We start from the raw sequence: 23944 nt of genomic DNA on the forward strand, positions 1-23944 counted from the left end.
CCAGATCAGCCCCGTGGATTAAAGGGGTGCCTTTCGGATGCTGGCCGACGACGCAGCGCCTTGTGAGCTGGCACCAGGCTGGGCCCGAGAGTCGGAGGTCATCCGGTGAGAAACAGAGTAAACTGGTTATTTTACTTATGGTTCCTCGACTGATAGACTTTAACTTTTACATTTTGTCAGGTTCTTTGGTGCCAGGTTCATTTAGTGTGACCTATAAACTGTTCATCATACATCTCTGCCTGTTAGACTGACACCCACACAACAAAGCATGCATCACGAAAATGTCTCCTGTCAGAACTGACCTTTAACTTTCTAATCAACAACAGCAGGAAATGAGTCATGGCCTGGTACTTGCATAGACAGTGGAGAGAGACAAAAAAAAAATGACCTGTGGTCGGTTTTAGCATTTTCATACAACTTCCATTCCTGTCCATTTTTTCCGTAGGTCACTCCCCCGACATCATATGTCAAGTAACATATTCAACTCTTTTCACATGTAAATTATAGCTTGAAATTACCTTTTCATCTTCTAACTTTTGTGGCAATTATTAAAGTTAACAATTACCATCAAGGATTTCATTTTTTCTTTCATAATTGAATTTTATAGTGCTTGCTACTATAGTTAGCTGCCTTACAGCACTGTAAATAGGTGTAACTCTTTCCCAACTCAAATATCCCTCCATTTCCTTCCCTCGAAAAAAAGACAAACTAAAGCATTGTTGACATTCAAATCCATGAGCAGCTTCATGTCACAACAATCACCTCAGGTTTTTTTTAAACATGTCTTTATTAGCATTTTATAGAAAAGGATATACATACGTAGCTCGGCCAGAACAGCAGGCCCAGGTCAGGCGTGCGCCGGAGAGCTCGTCTACCGCACACAGGCGCTGGAACAGTACCGTGGGCCGGGGGGCTGGAGAGCTCTGAAGTGCGCTTGGTGAGCCTGGATGGGCTCGATGGCTCCGAGGCTCTGGACAAGTACCGGGGCAGCACCAGGGGGCGGGGGCCCGAGGTCACCGAGCAGCTGGCCAGGCTTCTGCGGAGCCTCTGGACCCTGGAATACAGCACAAAAGCGAGTTCAAGGTGAGGAGGAGAAGGGACCGAGTGGGCAGGAGAGCAACTAGCTATGTGCGTGGCTCACTCTGTCAGCATATCCTCCCCTACACTGTAGATGTCATTTTTGTTTAATATTCACGTTTCTAAGTGGATTCTGCTGGGGTGGGGGGTCGGCCACTTTTAAAGGGCTCAACTCTGCTCTACCACACTGCTTTTAAGGACAGCATACTCTTGCACACACTCTCACTACTCACCAATTCAAAGTTTGCTAAAAATTTAATGCAACGCATTGTCATACACAATGCCAATAACTCAAACTTTAATGCTGCGAGACCTATTGCATTGTAAATGCTTGTTATTCGGAAGCCCCAGAGGGAGGGAAGCTTTGGGAATCCCTGCCCACACGCTACACGGCCCCAGCTCCGCCCCCACCCATTGCATCTAGAAGTGAAATTCATCGTGAAACAAGACCTGCTGTCAGTCAACCCTGTCCTCCTGCCGAGCCGTGGCAACCGCTCTGGTCGTCCCACCTCACATTCTTCTGCCCCGTATTCTTGAGATGGGAAGCTGCATGTAGCCCCTCAGCCAGCCAGGGCGTCTTGCCATCCTTCTGCGGGGTCAGACCCATGCCCTGCATCGTTGCTGCTTCATGAGGTGGCAGGGTGACTGACCAGCGTTTCCCAAAAATGTTTCCCTCTCGGGTGGATTGCTCAGCAGCCCAGAATTTTGCAACGCACTCACACATACCAGAATCAGAGGGAATTCTCGGCCACCCCAGCGAGTGAAGTCGCTGATTAAACAAGCATTAACAATGAAATAGGTCTCGCCTTTCTTTAAGTTAAAGCCATTTGCTTTGCTATACAACACCTTTAGCAAAGCAAATTACTTTAACTTAATCAAAGACGAGACCTATTGCATTTTCAATGCTTGTTTTTAATTCTGCCATCTGGTTAGGACGTGTGCAGAGAGAGAGCCTCTGGAGGAAGTTGATTATATTTTTTAATAGAAAATTAGCGCTCAAGAGGCACTGACCGTCAAAAATTGCTCAAGCTGTTTATGGGAATTATAAGAATCTCTGACAAATTCAGAGAATATTTGATAAAGTTGGAGTCCGTGAGATCCTCAATGCCATTTTGTGTTTTGACCATGGTCGTTTAGCTCTGCCCCCAGCCGATGTAGGAAGTTCACCATTGATAAACATCCAGTTTGTATGTTTTGCCTGCTGAGGGACCATCCCAGAGGATTGTGACACCTAATAAATTTTCACAACATAGACTTTTACCCTTAGAGACCAGATGTAATTGCCCATTGGTCAGAGTTGGACATGGCAGGGCTCTTTAAGCTGGAAGGACATAGGAAAAATGCTCAGTGGATATAGGAGATGGGTGCCTCTAAAGAGGATGAATTTGTAGTAAGAATGGTTTTGCAGCATGAATCTTTTTCTGGATATAAGTGCTGTACATCTATTTTGCCATCTACTGATTTGGTCCGGAATAGGCTCTGGTCTTTATTTTTTTATTGTTTGCGTGGGCGGTGTCGGCTACCACTTGGTGATATGTTCATTCCCTGTGGCACCCCTGTAGTTCCTGTGTGTGGTCACCATCCTTAGGTTCTTTTTCCCCCACTGTGGGGTCCGGCAGAACACTGAGGAGCCCTGAAGAATCCTAAAAGAATTGGGCGGAGTAGAGAGGCCATTTGACTGAAAACAACCTATCACTGGAAGCCATGAGAAACACCAAAGATGGAATAAAAAAAAAATCCTCTACAGGAAATAAGTGAGTATATTCAGAGTACCGTCTTATTTCATAAAACAGTCTAATAATATGATCAGTACTGGACCTCCAGTTCATGATCAAATTCATTAAAACTTTCCAATCACAACTCTGCAAGGGGTCAAGCCATTATTGGAGAGAAACAATTACATGGTGACAGTAAGTCTGTCTCGCTACTTCCGAACCCCAATGCATCCAGCACAACAAAAATGTTACGATGGGAATATGTTACTGGTTCAAAGTGTTACAGTTCGGCAGAAAGGCAACATCAAAGGTGTTGGCAAGCTATTCATATGTATCCTTACATGGGCAATTGGCTGATAAAGGAAACCATGTTTCAAAAATAACTGAACTAACAAGCAGTGGCAAATCAGCTGCGTCACTTGGGCTTCACTGTCAGTTCGAAGAAATCCTCCTCAGTACTACAGAAGACATCCTTGAAGGCAGCATTAGGCACCATGAAGGTGACTGCCTTGCCACCAATAAGAAGGGTTCAGGTATTGCAGGAAAAATGTATCCTTTCCTGATGTCTGTGTTACAGTGCGAACTGTCCAGATGTTAGTGGTTATGTTAGCTTCATGTATTTGTTTGCAAATGTAAGATTTTATAGGAGACAATTAATGGATTGGTTAAAAAACATCTGTCTCGGATGCAAGGAGAATTGGAGGATCTAGCCTTTGTAATAAGTAAAGTCCGCTTAGATCTAAATTGGTGGAACAATGACAAGGACACTTAAAACACTTTCGACACTTGTACAAGAGATTTGGAAATGTGAAGGTGCAAGAAACATCTGTTATAACGATTTCGCAGGAGTAATAAACCTTTACCAAGAAAGATTAAGCATACAAACAGCCACACCACTTGAATGGGTATTAAACAAGTCGTTTGTAGAAATGCTTTTGTGCGTTGTGGAACGCCACATCTAGATCTGTTTGCTACCCAAGAAACCGGAACCAGAATTCTGCATCGTCATGACTATCTTGTTGGAGGGGAATGCACTGTTAAGCTGGTGTGGAATGCTTGCTTAGGTTTTTCCACGGATACCGCAAGTTCCTGCAAACCTAGATAAAATCACAATTTATAACATGGCACCCATTTTAGTAGCGCTGAAAATGTCCACGTCCACACTTTATGCATGATGCATTCAAGATTTCAATTCTTAGAGAGACACAATGCAATTGAGGCGGGGGGTGGCGATTTTTATGTCCAAAACCAATTAGTTTATTTCCTCTACGTGCTTTTTCAAGGCCACAATGGAATTTAATCTAGTATTTGCAAGACTAATGAAGCCTTCCATTTCATAAAGCCTCTCTTAAACATGACACCAAAATCAGCCTTCTCATTAGCTCTATTACCTAATGTATCTTCACAAAACACATGCTGGGCAGCAACATGGACATAAAAACATGTTCAGTAGATACCACTGTAAAACAAGTAAAGATGCAGTAGTAGGTCAGTCGGTTCCAAGACATTGATTTAGCACCACTCCCTGTTCACGCACCCCTCCAAAGTGAAGCCATACCACTATATGTATGCACAGCATGTGAAGCTAGAAGAGCTTTATGATTAAAAAGAAATCGATAACTTGCCTTCTGAATACATTTTACACTCAAAGCTTTTCTTGATTCACATGTAACCCTTATCCTTCCATGTTAAGGAGGGGAGTTGTGCAAAAAAGAAAAAATACTAGAAATGGAAGTTATTGGCATATATTCAGCTTATGATCTGTCATAGGAAGTGATCTGCACTCCACCTAGGTTGATCTCCAATAGAACAAGTTTGCAAATAATCACTTCTAGGCCCAAAAACTAGGTCATAGAAAAAAGTATAAATTAATCTAGAAGTACTTCAAGATGATCAACTGTAAGAACAGCGTTTAAACTGGATTCTTTGAGTGCTTCATACTGCCACTGACATGTTCAGAATTTGAACACTGAAGTCCGGAGTTGTGGATGAATTTGAGCTAAGATGCTAAAGACATGTTACCTGCTTATTTTACTGCCCTACTTGATGTTTTGAAATAATAAAATAGGTTATGAATCAAAAAAGTTAGTTACTTTGTAAGAATGGAGGCCCTACAGCTAAGTGAATTGCTCTTTTAATTGAAATGTTTTGTTTTAATTGTCATTTAACCAGATGCAATCTTATGGACGGAAATTATTAGTCATTGTTTTATTTTATGTATATCGGAAGGATATCCTTGGTAGAAAACTATTGTTGCAGGTGAGAATTGTTCCTTTTATACAAGAACTGTGGCACAGTAATTTTTGAGGAAAAAGTTATTGCCGGCAAAGTTGACAATTTTCACAGCTGCTCAATGCAACATGTCACCATATCTCATATTTGCATTTGGAATATATATTTTACAGACCCCTAAAATTATCTAAATCTAAAATTCAGGTTGAATACATCTGATGATATTTTATTTGTTTGTCTTCTTTTTTAGATTGTCATCATTATGCGAGGTTTACCAGGCAGTGGGAAAACTCATGTTGCAAAACTAATCCGGGTGAGTGCCTGCAGCGTCCCATTTTTGTGTTTTCTATCCAAACCCAGGAATAGGCTATAATTGCCTTTATTTCTAAGTCCTTGATTTACTGTTTCTTCATTTTTTTCAAACAGTTATTCCCTGCCATTTCTTGTGAACTGTAGAGACAAAGCAAAGAAGAAAACTTTTAAATTGACAAAATAGTTGACTAAATCACACGTTAGTGCTGCCCTCTGAGTTCATAGCATGAAGTTGAAAAGGGCAGCATTTTCAATTGACATAATGGAATATTTGTAGGTTTTACCTGTTTTTGAATATTCCCATGTGAGAAAGTGCCCTCTTTCTGCATGGTTGCCCCTACTTTTTGCTGAATTGCTGATGTGTTACCACTAACCATGCAATGGTGACATTAGACAGGGTGGTGGTGGTGGTGGGGGGGTGGTTTACTGTACTGAAACAGGTAGTGGTCTCTCCAAAGCTACCAGCTGCATGTCTGCTTGGCACGGACCTGGAAACCTTAGTATGGGCTGAGGTTGATCTGAAAACCCATGCACTCTGAGATGGTGTGTGTAAAAACAAGAGCACAGAGCAGAAAATAGGGTGAAAATGAAGTGTTGGAGCCTGAAAGTGTGGCCCAACCTTCCAAGAGGTAAAGGTAAGAAGACTGGGCGACCAGCTTCTGTACAGCAGAAGGATCAGGACCCCTCTCCTCAGGGAGAGGACTTGGACACCCCAGAGGGAACTGAGCCCATGGAGCTTGACCCTGAAATCTTAGGCCCAGGGCGACCCTCTAGGGAAGAGCTGTGCCTTGTACAGCAGGACTGTCCAACTCTTTAAAGTCTGAGGCAGCAAGCTGCTGCACAGGAAAAGGTAGATGGCAGGGGTACCCACAAGGTTTATTGGGAAGAGTATGAGAAACTGACCTTTTTCTGCATGGTTGCCCCCACGTTTTGCTGAATTGCTGATGTGCTTTGACTAAGTGTGCCTTGGCTCCTGCTAATCAGGTACCCAGGGCTATGTTCTTTCCATAAAACTGCATTGAAGCCTAAAACCCAATTGGCATCTCTGGCCACAAGGCATCCCCTGGTAAATGGTACCACAGGTATCCAGGGCACTATGATCAGAGAAGGCATATAGGGCCTGCATCACCTATTGTGCCACCCATAGAGGTCCTGTACCATTACACTCACTCACTGCCCTTGCAGGCTGCATGTTTTGGTAGAACAAAGTGAATAGTTGAAATGGCACACATCCCTGTGTGCCATGCCTACAACGCACTGCCCTGGCATAGATCAGTCACCTTTCTAGCTGGGTGCACTATACCAGTGGTGAGGGTACAGGTTCATGAGCCCTGTGCCCCTACAGTGTCTTAAGTCCATTCTCAGACATTGTAAGTGCAGTGCTGCCATTAACAGTATATGGTGCTGGGAGTTTGTCATTACGAACTCCATAGCACCATAATGGCTACACAGAAAACTGAGGAGTTTAGTATCAAACTTCTCAGCACATTAAACCCACACTGATGCCAGTGTGGGATTTAATGAAAAATGCACACAGAGGGCATCTTAGAGATGCCCCTGAAAACCAACCTAACACTAATGTCCAGGCTGAGTGGCTGCTATCAGCTGCTGCCACCAGACATGTGTCTGGACCCCTGGGTCGAGAGCCTGCTGCTCTCTCTGGTGTCTGAAACCATGCACGTCCTGGGAAGAGGTGCCAAGCCTCCTCCCCCAGGATGGGCAGGGTTCACGAAGGGGAAGCTTCAAAGTCTTGCTGCCTTTGTGAGCTTCCTCACTCCACTTGCTTTCAGCAACTGGTCCCCACTGGTCTGACTTTGGGCAGGAAAAATAAGTGAGGAAGAGAGGTGTGCCCACCTCTGCCAACTCCACCCCTCAGGTGGGGGAGACGAGGTGAAGCACAACTCAGACCCCACTATCTTGCAGATGGGGGGGACCCAGCCAACCGGGGAAAAGCTTAGGTCCCCCTGGAGAGTGGCATAATAGGGGGGAGTACCCACCCCAGGGAGGGGACCCTACCTTTTACCTACCTGTAACACCCCTAAATTTAGTATTATGGGGTGTAGGAAGCTGGCTCTGTATATACTATCCTCTTAATCACAAAGAGCCCTACCAAGATGAGACGCATCAAAGACTTAGACCAAATGGGGGATCTGATATATCATCAAAAATCTAGAATCCCTTAACGTGTAGATTAACACTGTACCCAAGGTAAAGATGCATAGATTTATAAAAATGGATAAACACAGGCCACTGTACATTGACACCCAAAAATTAAAGTGAAAACAGAGAGAGTGTCTCACGGTCGAATCGCCGGGGTTCCTGGTTAACAATCACCAGTTTACCCACTTCATCATTGGTCACTCTCTGGGTGAAGAAAAAAGAATCACACAAACATATATATGTGCACAAATAAGAATAGTGACAAACACACCAACAGTAGACAATTACCAACACTTATTGTGCGATTGCATAAAGTAATACCAAGACCCCATCTAAAATGAACCAAGAAGATTGGTTCCAAAAAAGAATAAAAAATGTGAAGAGATTTGCTAGCTATCTATCTTTATTCTGGTGCTGCAACCCTTCAATTAAAAATGGTTAATTATATACCATCATTATTTGTTCGCTGCCGACATGTTTCGTTGCTCCAACCTCAGCAACTTCATCAGGTGCACTATTCTCAATCTTCACACCTTGTCAATTTAAAGGACCTTATGATCGCCAGGGCATCACATACCAGCGATCATGTGGTGGACCCCGTGTCTTATGATCACGTGTCCTCCCAGTGCTCAACGTGTATAGAGCCACTGTTGCCGCGTCCCTCCGGTTGAGTGGAGGCTGGCTCTTCCAGGTACCTTCCCACTACACCCCTTGATCTGTATATACTATACCAAAGTGAGGTATAGTGTGCACAGTCCAGTGGCACCTCAAAGGTAGGCAGAGGTAAAAGTTAGATAGAACCATACACTCTGTGTGGTAGTGCAGTCGAGCAGTAAGGCAGTATCAGAGGACAGTGTTAAGCATTTGTTCTACACACTCAGTTAGCAAATGAATTGATGCACTCAGACTGAACTTCAGATCAATTGTTTTTATATAAAAAGATTCTTTTAGTTATTAAAAAAAATTTTTTTACCAAGCAAGCCTGGCACAGGTAAGCAATACATACTTTACAATAGTAATGCAATTGAAATACAGTTTGAATGATTGTGTGTGCACTTTGGTTTGATTTACTGTATGCATGCAGAGGAATGCAATACTTAGTAAATGCAGTACATAGACTTGAATAGGCTTTTTAGTAAAATAGCAAGCAAGTAACTTTTGAGATTACTATGCTTACACAGAGTAGTATACCTAGATACTACTCCGGGACATTTCCTGAAAACAGGTAAGTAAAATCGTTTTTGTTGAATTATGCAATTTTACAGAATTTCTTTAGTTTCTGAAAATCCACACTTGGAAACTTTTCACAGAAAAACAGTCAATGTTATCTAATGGAGGAAAGAAGTGTTATCAGTTTTGAGGTAAATATATGGTAGTGGGAGTTGAGATTCTGGGGGTAGACTCAAGGGTCTCCCATGGTCAGTGATGCACTGTTGTTACATCCTCAGCGGCACTAGGGCGGCCGGGTGCAGAGTGTTGAAGCCCAATGTTAACCAATGGGGATAGGGGGCCTGTGGTTGGTGGCTGCTGGCAAGCAGGCCACTGGGTTGTGGGAGCAAATGCTCCTGGATTTTATCTCAGGGCAAATGGGGAAACAAATTACCACCAAAGGTGCACCCTCAGCGGCACTAGGGCGGCCGGGTGCTGTTTCGTCGTCAGGTGCCCTGTTTTGACGTCGGGTGCCCTGTTTTCAATGGAGAACCTCCTGTTTGCAAAGACACTGCATGCTTGGGGACGAAAGTCTACTGGGTGTGACCACCACTTCGAGAGGTAAAATGGGAAGTTAGGGGTTGGTTAGGCACCGTCGATTTGGGCACACAAGGCCGTGGGGTGTCTGGTGCAGGGATGCCTTTTGGGGTCAGATCTTACCAGCTCCTTGTCGTGGTTAGGGAGGGCTTCTGGATTTAGACTGCAGGCGTCGGTAGGAGGGTTGAGGCATGTCAGGGGTTGCTGGATCTCGGGTCTGGGTCGCGTGGCGACCCCTCATGGTGTTTGCCCGCTCGGGCCGTGGACTGCAGGTGCAGGGTGGTGGGGATTCGCGTTTCCGTCCAAGGGCAGAGGTTGCAGATGAACAAATATGCTGTTACACCAGTATTAGATCTTTTCTAGTTTCCCATGCTTGTATCATTCCCCGTCGTCAGAATGAGAGTCCCCCGGTATACATAAAAAAGCAATGGAAACCATCACTAAACAGAAACCAGACCAAGGCCCCTTCATGTTTTGCATCCTATCTATCTCTTTTTGTAAAAGAGACCAAAAAAAATAAAAAACCAATCAGGTTGTCCTGACCCCTTGGAACCCTCCCGAGAGAAGCTCAGAACCTCAGATTTTTCTACCGCACGTTGTGCTAGGGAGTTTCCACTGAACTCTGCTCAGTTTTGTTCCTAGATCTTAGTTTGTACAGCTTTTTTCAACAGTTTTTCAGGATGTCGGATAAGGAGAAGAAGGCCCCCTTCAAGGCTTGTGCTACCTGTGCTAAGAAAAGGCTATATGTTGAAGATAAGCTCAAGGACTGCATCTACTGTCTGTACCCAGAGCACAAGGCTGCAGACTGTAAGATTTGTCGCACCTTTTCAACCAAGAATTAACAGGATCATAAAGGGTGACTTTTGACCTTGCTCCAGAAGCTAAAATCAAGGAAGGAGCCAGTGTCCAGTGACAGTGATGAATCATCATCTGCGACCTCCTCCAGAAGGTCTGTAAAAAGGGGTAGAACTTCTCCTTCACCTTCTGAGAAACGCCCTGGTAAGGCCCCGAAAAAGACCTCCGAGATCTAAAGGGCTTTGTGCTGTTGAATCTCCTCACCAAGGTGTAAAGGAGATGGAAGGACTACTAAAAGAAGCGAGTCTGTGGACGAAATCCAGTTCTGTTCCTCCAATGTTGCCCCCTGCAGCTTCAAAAACATTCACAAAGCCATCATCATTGACTTCTGAGGTAAAGTCATTAAAGAAGACTCGTCAACGACGCCGTCATCGATTCCATCGACAAAGACTCCAAAGGTTCAGTCTTTTTCTACTTCTCTCACCCCGTCGACGGTGGTTTCCTCGTCGCCGGTTCTGGCACAGGGCTCTGTGTCTACGATATCATTGCCGGTGGGATATGTATAGTTGACGATGGTATCGACTATGTCGACGAGGATGTTGACCAGTGCAATGACTCAAACAACGTCGACTACGACGGCATCGACGACTGCGTCGATGACTGCTACGTCTACGACGGTGATTTCTTCGACAATTCGTCGACTGAAAAAAAAAATTTCTATTCTAATTAAGAAACGCCAGATTATACCAGAAATTACCTCAACAACAAGGAGGGTGACTCCGTTTCCACCTGCACTCCTTCTAGAAGAGGAGGAATCGTACGAGGAAGGACGACTCTGGCTATTCTGCTTCACATTAAATGTCAGGACACTGATTCCGGAGAGGAGTATGAGGAATATGAAAAGTATGGTCCTCCTTAATATCAACAGGAATATCATCAGGAGATGGTCCAAATGCCCTCTTCCTTACTGACCTATTTACAATCCATGCTCGTGGACTACAGGAAAAGATTTGTAACACAACCTCCGGTTTCAGTAGGTCTTCCGTGTAATACTATTCCTCCAGCTCGTCCTGTGACCACGCAGAAACCACAACCTCAGCCAATGGTGGAAGTGCAGGATTTTCCACCTGTTACGCCTACTGGTCAAGATGACACCTCTGACGATGACCAAGGAAATGTCGCGATTCCAGATGCAGAGTGGGATGACTGTGATTTCAGATCTTGCTCCCCGTGCTCCGGCACCTGTTGATTCCCACATTAGATATAGGGGGTTTCCATAACTTAATAGAGAGAGCCGCCAAACAGTTTGCACTGCCCATGACTAAGGTGGAATCTGAGTGTTTCCTGTATGACTTTAAGGAGCCTTACAAGAAATAGGTCAGGTCAATTCCGATTGTATTTCATGTTTGGGACGAGGGCTTGAAAGTTCTGCAGAATCCTGCCACGATTATTATAAGAAATATAAGGCTCCGGAAGGAAGCCCGGTCTGTTTGATCAGCCAACCTAAACCGTACTCTGTAATGTTGCAAGCTGCACAGAGGAAATCTAGGAATCCTTCGGCTCCTCTTACCACTCGTCTAGATAAGGAAGGCAGGCGTCTGGATAATGTAGGCAAAAGATTCTCATCCATATCCAGTCTGCTAGTCAGAGCTGCTAACTCTGTAGCTATTCTCGGATGCTTTGATTGCCTGATGTGGTGTGATCTATCCCCCTATCTGGATCAGTTGCCAGAGGAAGGAAGCAAGCAAAAAGGATTCTTGAAGAGGGCGAAGTAACATCCGCGCAAATCATTGATTGTGCAATGGATATTGCTACAATGGCGTTTTGTTTCTTAGCAGGAGCAGCAGTTCTGCGTCGTCAGGGCTGGTTACGGGCAACTTGGTTCCGCCCAGAACAAATTCTTGGATATGGCTGTTGATGGGGAGGCGCTGTTTAGAAAGCATATTGACGATGCGCTCCAAGATTTCAAGAAAGATACAGAGACAGCAAAATCCTTGTGGACTCTGCAGTACCGCAAGTTCCTGTTCCGAGGAGCAAGGGGAAGAGGTAACTCTGCATATAGAAAAGGTTATCAACAACAGCGTTACTCCTCTTTTGGTTCCCTGTCAGTCATACAGGCCTGCCTACAATCTACGACAGAACCAATCTTCTTTGTCTTTCTCTCGGTCGATCAACAGGGGAAGACAAGGTCGCCAGGGCAGAGAACACTAAGCGCCAATAGCGGCTTCCTGGCTCTGACTACTGCTCCCGCTCCTCCTGTGTCATCAGTGGGAGGCAGAGTTTCACATTTCCTCCACAACTCGCAACAAATAGCATCGGTCCATTGGGTATTGAACATCATTCTTTATGGCTACACCCTGGAGTTTGTCCATCCACCACCATCCAAGCCCTCTCGCGCCATGGTATCAAAACATCTCCGTCTGCTACCATTAGAGGTCCATGAAACGGTCCTCAAAGGAGCTATAGAACCGGTCCCGGTCTCCAAAAGGGGAAAGTGATTTTACTCCCGGTTCTTCCTGATCCGTAAGACATTAGAAAAGTGGCGCCCTATACTAGATCTGAGGGAGCTCAACATTTCTCATAAAACAATATTTTCGGATGGTTTCTCTACAAGACAACCTTCGTCTTCTCAACTCGGGATTTCATGGCCACTCTAGACTTAGAGGATGCTTATTTTCAATTCAGGGTTCTTCTCTTTGGTCTGCGTTCGGCTCCACTGATCTTCACAAATTTGTTGGCCCAAGTAGCAGCCTTTCTACGAAGACAAAAGCTTCAGGTCTTCCCTTACTTGGACAATTGGTTGATAAAAGCTCCTACCAAACAGGCAGCAGAAGAATCAGGCATAACATGTACACGTCTGTTTGCCAATCTCGGCCTAACGCTCGACAAGCAGAAATCTTCTCTTCTAACGTCAATGACAGCCAGATTTCTAGGGACCATTCTGAACACATCTGTAAACAAGGCTTTCCCATCATTAGCGGGACAGGAGAAGTTAATGTCCATGGCTTCCCTATTGTTAAAGGTCACTTTCCGTTCGCCTCTACACGTCCCTGCTGGGTTCCATCTCCTCATGCATTCCCCTGATTCCGCATTGCAGACTAAGAATGCGTCCACTCCAGGAAGAGCTAGACTTACAGTGGTGCCAAGTCGACGGATCCTTCGGCGAGAAGATCTCAGTTACCTGACACCATGAGAGACGCCGCTTCTTGGTGGATGACCAAGGAAAAATTTCTCAAGCCCTTTATTTCAAGCTATCCCCTGCTCCTCACATAACTACGAACGCCTCTCACGAAGGCTGACGAGCGGTGTTACAAGACCTTCATGTAAGCGGCCGATGGCAGCCTCAACATCAGCTGTTGCATATCAATCTGCTAGAACTCAGGGCGATTTGCCTAGCCTTGCAAGCCTTTCTTCCACGAATACAACAGTCGACGGTCCTTATACGTACGGACAATACGACAGCCATGCATTATATAAACAAAGAGGGAGGCACCAGATCTCGTCTATTGTCGCAAGAAGCCCAGTCGATCTGGGACTGGGCAATTCAACAGGAGGTATCACTGAGCAGAACATCTTCCAAGTGTCCTCAACAAAGCAGTGGAACAGCTCAGCAGACTCAAATCTGTCAGCCTACGAGTGGGAACTGGACAACTAAATTCTATAGAAGGTGTTTCGCAGATGGTGCACACAGTCAATAGATCTCTTTGCCACGCCGGAGAACAAGAAATGGCAGTTCTATGCATGCAAGTTTCACCATCCAGGATTGTTGGGGAATGCGCTTTCAGTGGCCTGGTCGGGCACATTTGTTTACGCTTCCCCCCCATTCCTCTGATCCCCAGAATTCTCAGGAAGCTCAAAGCAGAACCGTAAAGGGTGGTTCTGATAGCTCCAGCATTGCCCAGACAGTTTTGGTTCACAGAACTTCACCTTCTATCCCTGGACCTTCCTTTTCCTTTGCAGCCGATTCCTTCCCTGCTGACCATCTCCCAGGGCCAATATTTGTCATCCGGATCCTCAGTCTCTTCAGCTTTCGGCATGCCTCCTGAGCAGCGATAATTTTGTGTCCTGAATCTCTCAGCAGAATGTAGAGAAGTACTCTCTCAGGCTAGAGCCCCAAGTACAAATAAGACTTATAAATTGAAATGAAAGCGTTTCTGTATCTGGTGGCAACAGAACAGACTCCATCCTTTTTTCAGAGCCACATGAAGTTCTTCCATACATTCTATCATTAGCAAAAGCGGGACTGGCTCACTCTTCTATCAAGGTTCACCTGGTGGCAATTTCTCGCTTCAGACGCACGTCTGCAGGCTTCTCAGCGATTGGTTGTTGAACACGGGCTCGCCCCAGGTAGTTGTCTCCCACCTCCAAACTACGGCTGACCTCCTACATTTGCTGGGGTTTTCCATCAATGTGCCGAAGTCGCACCCGATTCCGTCTCAGAAGCTCCTCTTCATCGGAGCGGTTCTGGACTCTGCGAAGTTTCGGTTTTATCCTCCCTAGCAGCTAGTCCGGGATATTCAGGCTATGATTCCGATCTTTCAGCCTCTATCCCGCGTTTCGGTCACGATGACCCTCTGGCTACTGGGCCTGATGGCCTCCTGTTGGTGGATCATGGCAGATGGCATATGCGGGCTCTGCAGTGGGACCTGAAATTCCAGTGGGCACAGCATCAGGGTAACCTGTCCGATCATGTCCAGATCTCGGAGGGCACTGCACGGCAATTGCATTGGTGGCTCACGAATCGCGATTGAGTCCATGGCAGATCCCTCTCCCTTCCCCAACTGGAGCACATAGTGGTGACAGACGCGTCCCTCCAGGGCTGGGGAGGCCACATGGGAGAGGCGGAGATCAGAGTCCCAACTCCATATCAACCTTCTGGAGCTTCGGGCGATCCGACTTGCACTGAAGGCATTCCTTCCCTATGTCATGGGGAGAGTAGTGCAGGTGTTCAGACAACACCACCGCCATGTGGTACTGCAACAAACAGGTCTGGGTGTGGTCGTGGACCCTATGTCAGGAGGCTCTGCGCCTCTGAACATGGCTGGAATATCAGGGCTTTTCCCTGGTGGTTCAACACCTGGCAAGTTCTCTGAACACCAGGGTGGACAGACTCAGCCGCCGGTGCATGAAGGATCACGAATGACGTCTGAACTCTGACGTGGCGCAAGGTCTCTTTCAGCAGTGGGGAGAACCTTAGTTAGACCTATTCGCCACCAAAGAGAACGCGCAAGGTCATCAGTTCTGCGCGGTGGAATTTCCAAGGCATCAATCGCTAGAAGACGCTTTTCGACGCGAGTGGAGTTGTGATCTACTATACGCCTTTCCGCCTATACCACTTCTCTACCCAGAGTGCAGAAGAAGATCAAGAACGACCGGGCCCACGTCATTCTTGTGGCTCTGGACTGTGCTTGAAGAGTGTGGTATCCCGAGCTACTCAGCATGGCGATCGATCCTCAGCTCCGTCTGCCTCTTCGGGAGGATCTTCTGTTAGAGCAGCAGGGGACGGTCCTCCACCCGAACCTGTCCAGGCTCCACCTCCTTGCGTGGAGTGTGAGCGGCGGCAGTTGACTTCTTTCGACCTGCCTCCTGAAGTCTGTAATGTTGTTCTGGCAGCCAGGCGTTCCTCAACAAAAACTGTATACGCCTGTAGGTGGAATCAGTTTGTGGCATGGTGCACAGCAAAAGCTGTGGATCCTCTTTCTGTCCCTCTTTTAGAGGTCCTTCTTTTTCTTCTCTCTTTGGCCCAGCAGGGCTCTGCTCTGGGCACTATCAAGGGCTATCTCTTGGCCATTTCCGCCTTTCTGAGGCTTCCAGATCAGCCTTCCCTTTTGAAGTCCCCTGTTGTAAATAGATTCTTGAAAGGCATCACACATGTTTCCTCCTGTTCCTTTAGTGATGCCTCAGTGGGATTTGAATCTGGTTCTTACCTTTCTGATGTGCGCTCCCTTTGAGCCACTTCATAATGGCCCTCTTTGTCTTATGACTCTCAAGACTGCTTTCCTGGTTGTCATCACCTCTGCCAGAAGAGTGAGTGAGTGAGCGAGCTCCAGGCTCTTTCTTCTAAACCTCCTTTACTGTCCATCCGGGTAAAGTTGTTCTGAGGACTCGTCCTTCCTTTCTGCCAAAGGTTGTCACTGCCTTTCACATTGTGGCGACCATCACTTTGCCCACCTTATTTCTGCCTCCGCATCCCTCTAACGAGGAAGAGAGGCTCCACCATCTGGACCCAAAACGTGCGCTCTCTTTCTATCTGAGTCGCACACAGCAGTTCCGGGTGGATGACCAGCTCTTTGTTGGCTACGTGGGCGCCAAGAAAGGTCGGGCTGTGCACAAATGGACCATCTCTCGGTGGGTCGTTCTGTGCTTCAAGGCTTGTTACTCCTTGGCTAAAAAAGGAGCCTCCGGTGGCGTTGCGTGCCCATTCTACCAGGGCTTCAGCAGCCACTACTGTTCTTTGCAGGACATTAGTCAGGCAGCTACGTGGGCCTCGCTGCACACGTTTACCAAGCACTACTGCCTGGACGACCAAGTCCGGAGAGACGGCTTCTTTGGCCGTTCTGTTCTCCAGGACGTTCTGGTGTGATCTTGGTTCACAGACCCACCACCGGGGTTGGTATTGCTGGGGTATCTATTCTAAGGTAAGGAATCTATCATTGTGTTTCTTTCAGATGCATAAGTTACTTACCTTCGGTAGCGATATATCTGTAAGAAACATTAGTAGTGATGGATTCCTTACCACCCCACCCATTCTCCCCGTTCTGCGAACTGATTTCTGGGATTAAGGTCATCCCTTTAAGGGCCCTAGAACTGACGTCCGCGCTCGTGGGCGTGTCTAAGTAGCTCCGGCAATGTCATCCCGGCGCCAACGACGCACGCGGAGCCGCACAACGATGCCTACCAAAGCGCTGGGGTACTGCTGCCGAAAAACTTTCTGGATCCAGTCTGACGCCTGAGGGTAATTCTAAGGTAAGGAATCTATCACTACTAATGTTTCTTACAGATATATTGTTACCGAAGGTAAGTAACTTGTTCTTTAAGGGCTTTGGATGCCCCCTCCCTTCTGGGAGAGGTTCACATCCATGTTGCTATTAGGCCTAATTCTCCAATTTAAGATGGAGAACTTCTAAGAGAGGGGTTCACTTCAACTCCTGGCGACCCTAGAGATGTGCAAGGTTAACTGCTAAGTATTGCTGTTCCTGCCAGTGGGAGATGTGAAGCACCATCCTCGAGAGCAAGCTTTGTTTCTGACCTCTGAGCACAAAGGCTGTCACTCCGTGAGGTCAGAAATCTGTCTGGTGGAGGCTGGGTGGCAGGGACCAGTCAGCCAATACGTTAGAAGAATGTCGTTTTTCCTCCGAGTGCATTTTATAATAAATTCATCACTGGCATCAGTGTGGGTTTACTATTCTGAGAAGATTGGTACCAAACGTCCCGGCTTTCAGTGAAGTCATGATGGAGCTTTGGAGCTCGTAATGACAAACTCCCAGCCCATGCGCCTAATTATAGTTCTGGATGCATCCGTGGATCGCTCAGGGCTCAAAGATGCAAATAACTTGATATGGCCTCTGAAAGATATAATAGATCAATATTGCCTTTTCAGTGTATGATCATTCACTACGTGATGTCCATGCGGTCTACTGTCGCCCATGTTGGAGGTTCCCCATTGTAGTATTGCTGGACATGGTTTTCTGTGGTGTGAACTAAGCAGCTATAATACAATATTTCACCCTTAATACCAGAACTTCCTTTAAAAATCTATATTGGTGTTCTAGCCAAGCAGTCAGTGTGTTGTGAATAATTCAATGAGATGGCACAACTATAGCGAGATATTAGAAATTTGAAGGATAGAATCGCACAACTGCCACAAAACGTTTATCTGAGGTAACACAAGTTCTTACAGCAGTATAGAGATCTAGCAGATGGAGAAGCAACCTATCATGTCCGAAACAGTCTAGGGGCAAATACATAGAAGGCGAGCTTACAGGCAGAACCCTTGCCTGGCTCTTGAAGGGTACCAGACCGCGAACTCACATAATTCAGTGTCAACTAGAATAGGGAGACATTGTAAATAGGATATTGTTAAGAATTTAGTTACTGTGAGCAATTATACACCGCACGCACAGCAGAAACTGTGCATCCTGTAAAAGCATATCTATCTGAAATCACAATCATATGGTTAAAAAGCCACCCACAGGCATTCCTGAGTAGTCCCAAAGATAGTGGTGGATATTGAAAGTCTTGCTGGGAATAAATCCTTTGGGATTGATGGCTTTGGTGGTGAATTTTATAATGCATATAAGCATGTATTAGCCCTGATTATTGGAGGTGTATGCCGACTCGCTTGGGGGTAGGGTGTTGGATGGGGTAGGGGGGTGCACTGCCGCCAACAAAGAAAAGCGGTGAATACACTGATGTTAAAACCCTGGAACTACCTCAATCCCAGCACATTGTATAGAGTTTTGCCCCCTTTGAATTCAGATAATAAATGTTAGCAAAATTCATATCTGATAGAGTTCTGTCTGCAGATTCCTTACCTTTGAATTTCCCAGGCACCAGACTGGATCTGGAAACTTTTGCTGAGAAATAACCCTTGGGCGCACTGTTGGTTCGCTATATTCGGTCCCTCGTGATGTCGTCGGTTATGACATCAAGGTTCCTATATAGGAGCCAACCAGGCGTGCAGAAGTCATTTCTTAACTTTCTGCACCAGTTAAGCGCCGATCTGGAATGAGCTACAACTCTGTAACTTTTTGCCAGGCCTTTTCTTGACTTTGTCGAATTCAGAATTTTTTCTAACTTTGTTTGCGAAGGATGTTGCTGATGAAGACTGGATTCAAGCTATGTGGTGCCTGCTACCATATGATGTCTGTTGCCAACCCCTATCTAGTCTGTCTCTGGTGTCTTGAGCGCGACCCCAATTCAAAGTCGTGCTCGGACATTCGGTTGTGCCATCACCCCCTCCTCTGGCATATGATCCGAAATCGGTACCCACCGGCGGCGCCAGCCCCATCATTTTCCCCGACAATACGGAGCCGGAATGACGTCGCTCAAAATCTATTTCGGCACCGATTGAACATAGTGATTCTAAGCTGTCGCCTGAACACTTTGAGGATGTGTTATGCTCGGGAGAGAAATGGGAGGAATCTATGGACCTTTTGGAACACCAGGATGACTCTGCAGAGCAGTTGGACTGGTATGGGGAACTTGGGGATGCCAAAGGACTGGACATACTCTGGGGGCATCCTATGCCATGGTGGTTAAAAGGGCAGCTGAGGTCCTCGGACTAGCGCTACCTTCCATGCAGGTCAGGACTAATCTCCTGACTGAAGTGCTTCAACCTGGGGTTTCCACCTCCGGACCCCTTTTGCCCTTTAATATAGCATTAACTGATGTCGTTCCAGGCACGTGGTACACGCCTAGTGCTGGGGTTCCTGTGAATAGGACAATTGCATGCGACCATCGTGCAGCTCCAGGCAACCCAAAGTTCCTCGGCCAACTCCTCACCCCTGCGACGTTTGGTGGTGCAATCATCCTCATCCCAGGGCGCATTACCCTTCCGCACCTCCTGATGGGGAATCCAAGAGGCTGGATTCTTTTGGTAAGATGTTTTCTTCCTCCAGCCTGGCATTGCGGTGGGTGAATACCGCATGCGTATTGGGCCGTTTCTCTGCCACAAGTCCCGGAGGAGTTCCGGGCTGTGCTCACTCAAGCAGGTAAAAACGGGAGAGATAAAGCAAAATTCACCATAAGGGGCCTTGTTATGACTGATTTGCTGGGCAGATGGATTTCCACAACAGTGGTCTTGAGGCTCCATGCCTTGCTTGGGACAGCTGGTTTCTTGGGTGATGGCCAGTCAAATTTTATGGAACAAGTCTTTTTGGGGGAAAGGCAGATTTGACCCTAGTGTGGTTCAAGAACTCTTGGTCAGATCCTTGGGCCTCTCTTTTTCTCATCGTTGCCAGTCTACCTTTTGCCCCTTTGTGGCAATGGAAGTGGTTTCCAGCCATGTCCGCCCTATCCCGGCCACCGTACTGCTCAGGCTTCGCAAGTGGAGTGGGGACGTGGACGTGGTTCATTCTGACCTATTAATGGAAGCCAGAGGTATTCGGCAACACTGCCCTTGACAGATGTAGCCTCCAAACACACTTTGTCTAACTCTGCAAGACAACACCTCTCCAGTTGGTGGTAGAATTCATCATCCTCTTCATTCACATCTACTGCGGGAAATGAAACTCAAGGGTAGAAAACTTTGAATCGGTAAGCCACATCTGCCTTGACGACAAAGATAAAATCAGCCCCTGCATTAGGGACTACACCTTGAGTCAAAAATGCTGTAACTGCAGCGTGTTTAGGTGCCGCAATAGCGACTGCCATATTAACAACAAGAAACCAGAAGAACGGTAGCGCAAAACCGGGTCAGAAAGGGAAAACAAAACCTTTTAAATTTCAAGCTTGAAAAACCTTTAAAACACCAATATTGAAGCCTAAGTCCTAACACCACGGACTTCTCCATAAATTTGTGAGAGGGTATTATGGATAAGCACGAGAGCTACTCAGGGGTCTCATGAATAAGTACCAGACCAAACGGTGGTGCCATGTTGCAGGGATTCAACACAAACACAGAACTATGGGCAGGTATGTGGGACCTGGCGTATTGGTACTGAGTCTTCCTACCACCTTAGTATCCACGAATCCAGGACCGACCAGCTATGGTGTCTCACTTGCTCTCCTACTCACTCCCTGAGAAACAAATGATTAGACACCCCAGAAAACAACACTCCCAGATATCTCGTTAATCGCTGTAACAAAAAACACCCTTTTGTCACACTGTTGTACTTGTCCACAATAAGATCTGACCGACACGAAACTGTTTAAAATAATACTTTTAACTAACATGCCCTATACATGCCACAACAAGCAGGACAATGCATAGTACAAATAAAGTCAGCATAGCAGCTGCTCCATATATAATGAAGGGAGATGTCATCATAAAAAGACAATGGAGAAAAGACTTTAGTGCCTAACCTCCCTCCCCTTGCTAAGAAGTATTATTAGATACTAGAAGATATCTGGGCTTTGTCTGCAGACCCCATAACTTAGCCTATGGATTTGTAGATCTACATCGGGGGTCTCCATCTTTTTCTTTACTCCGAACTACTTATGTTAAACGAAATGCATCCTGAGCTACTAATAAATACTTAAGTGTAGTAATAGTGACCACATTTACATTAATGGCTACACCATGCAAGATTACCAGCAGTGATCACATCAGTGCATCAGGCATGACTGCCAGCAGTAATGTAAAACAACTTTATTAATTTGGAATGCCTCTGTATGGATAATGTACACTCCCCTGGGGAATTAGTAATAATCTTATTGTTTCAAATACACATTTTTAGGTCTCGCCTGAACTAGCGCGCATGCGAGGCTTCTAGTAAGGACTTCCAACTCAGGCCAAACACATTTTTTTGCTCACACGCTATTGGCTTTTGCATGCGTCTTTCTAAGAAAGACAGCACGCACTTGGCCAAAGACGGGTGCGTGTCCCACCTTCTCTCTCCCCTGGCTTAGAGAGCAAGAAGTGGCCCGCACTGTGCCAGCTGCATTCTTGACATCCCCTTGTTGCAGGTTAGGCTTGTCTTCAACTGCCGTGTTTGCCCGCCCCAACAACCCTCCGAGATTGCTGTTTTTTTCCCCTTACTTACCTTTTTTCAACACTAGCTGGACATTGTTCTTTAATTTAAATGAGGCGTGTTTCTTGTGCCTTGTTTGCCCGCCCCCACAATCCCTCCCAGATCGCATTTTTTTTTCACGCTTAAAGGGCATGCACACCACTCACGGGAAGCTGTACTTTAATTTACATTCGCCATGTTAACGGTGATCTTTTTTAAATTTTATATATATAGGGACTCTAGGCGGGACCTTTCATTTCATTTTACGGGATGAACGCTGTGCAGAGCACCTCAACCACAGCTATTTTATTGGATTTCACCAATACCGTCCCCCAGCACTACTCACCTGGGAGCCACTGCTGCATCCTGGGCAATGGAGTCCAAAGATTCAATCGGACCCTACGCATCATCACCTGAGGATCCTTTGGCTGAGGGGCGGAGCTTACATTCGCATTTATCCAGCGCGAGTGGGTGCACTTGAACTGCAGAGCGCCAGGACTTCCGTTTCCACCACCGTAGGCGCTGATGAGGCCACACCGGCCGAAATGCATTCGCCATTCATTTGTCATTAAAGGCTCTGCCAATGAATTCCCCGCTGAGGCTCCTGCTTCTTTCATTGAGAGGAGGCGATTATTTCATATATATGTATGTATGTATGTATGTATGTATGTATGTATGTAGGTATGTATGTGTGTCTTAGGACCCCTTTGCACGACAGTGTGACTCCGAGCAGGATTGGGTAGACGACCTTCAAGATGCAGGCGACCTTGATGTGTCTTCTGACCCGGGGTTTGCCTTCCCTCCGCATACTATGGAGGAGGGCGCTTCCTACACTGTTGTGCTGCGTCGGGCTGCAGAGGCTCTCCATCTCGACCTCCCTACGGTGGCCCTTAAGACCAACCTCCTTACGGAGGTGCTCTTGACGTCGTCTTAGCCGCTGCTCCCCTTCAATGAGGCCCTTACCGAATACCTCTTGGGCACTTGGTTGCGGCTGGTCTCGGGGGCACCAGTGGATAAAAACGTTGCTAGGCGTCATTGCCCGGCGCCTGGTGATCCTGCTTTCTTGACCACTCATCCCACGCCTGAGAGCCTGGTCATTCAGGCCTCGACGTCGCAGAGTGCCTTACCCACGGCTCCGCCGGATAAGGACTTTAAGAGGCTAGACCAATTTGGCATGAGTTTGTTCTCCTCAGCCAGCTTGTGGTTGTGGTCGGTTAACACCGCCTGCTTATTGGGCCGTTACTCCCACACGGTGTGGGACTCGGTAGCCGAGGTCTTGCCTCAGTGTGTTGAGGAGGACCAGGCTGTCCTTACCCACGCGGTTGCGGAAGGCAAGGATGTGGCGAAGTTTGCCATCAGGTGTGGTCTGGACACCGCTGATTCGTTGGGCAGGGCAATTCCCACAACTGTGGCGTTGCGGCACCATGCCTGGCTGCGGTCTACCGGGTTCTCGCCCAATGTCCAGGGCTCGCTCATGGATATGCCCTTTGATTGCTCCCGCCTCTGGCGACAAGGCTGACTATGCCCTGGAGCGCTTTAAAGACTTGCCGGCCACGGCCAAGTTTTTGGGTCTTTCCACGAAGAACCCTGCTACGCCTGGGTTTCATTCCTTTCGAGGCCACGGCAAAGGCACCCAAGCACGCTCCGCCACGAAGCCTGTGCAGAACCAGCCTCAGCGCAGCCTCTGGCGTGGATTCCGCAGGGGCAGGTCTGGTAACCAGCGCGTGGGTCAGTCCACCTCCACTCCGCTGCTGCCACCTCTAAACCTTCCTAATCCGAGCTTCAGGGAGCACCCCACGCCGGTGGGTGACGGGGTCCTCCACCACTGGTGCGAAATTACATCGGACAAGTGGGTGCTGCAGATAGCCTGCCACGGTTACCTGCTCCCCTTTCTGTCCTCCCCTCCAGCAATGCCGCCTCTGTACCACCGCATGTCGGGGGATCATTTGGCTTGTAGTGTAGTTCCTATTATCCCAATAGGCTCTGCGCATTGGAATAATACCTCCAATAGTATAGACCTAGACCAGACGTTAACTAGGTCTTCTACTGTCGATATTAGACTTAAAGTTTTGGGTTTGCCAGCTAGCTCAGAGTTCACTAGAAACTTTCTCGAATAGGCAAGGAGGAGTTGAACCTCCCTGGATAGACAAAAAGGGATTTAGTTTCTGACAACGATAGAACATGACAACTTTGCTCTCCCCTAATCAAGAGTATATCTCTAGAGTCGTGTGAAAA

General features: G+C 46.8%; 1 protein-coding gene across 6 annotated transcripts in view; it reads left to right on the forward strand.

The window, feature by feature from the left end:
- The window catches only part of YLPM1 (YLP motif containing 1), a 1323976-nt gene that overhangs the window by 649386 nt on the left and 650646 nt on the right, over positions 1–23944 (forward strand). For all 6 annotated transcript variants that reach the window (XR_013600905.1, XR_013600906.1, XR_013600907.1 and 3 more), the window contains exon 11: positions 5275–5337. Coding sequence is in view for 3 of the 6 variants with exons in the window: in XM_078659897.1 (XP_078516023.1) it covers positions 5275–5337 (63 nt within the window). In the remaining 3 variants the exon portion in view is untranslated. The remainder of the gene's footprint in view (positions 1–5274; positions 5338–23944) is intronic.

This window comes from Lissotriton helveticus, chromosome 9 (genome assembly GCF_964261635.1).
Source record: "Lissotriton helveticus chromosome 9, aLisHel1.1, whole genome shotgun sequence".
NCBI lineage: Eukaryota > Metazoa > Chordata > Amphibia > Caudata > Salamandridae > Lissotriton > Lissotriton helveticus.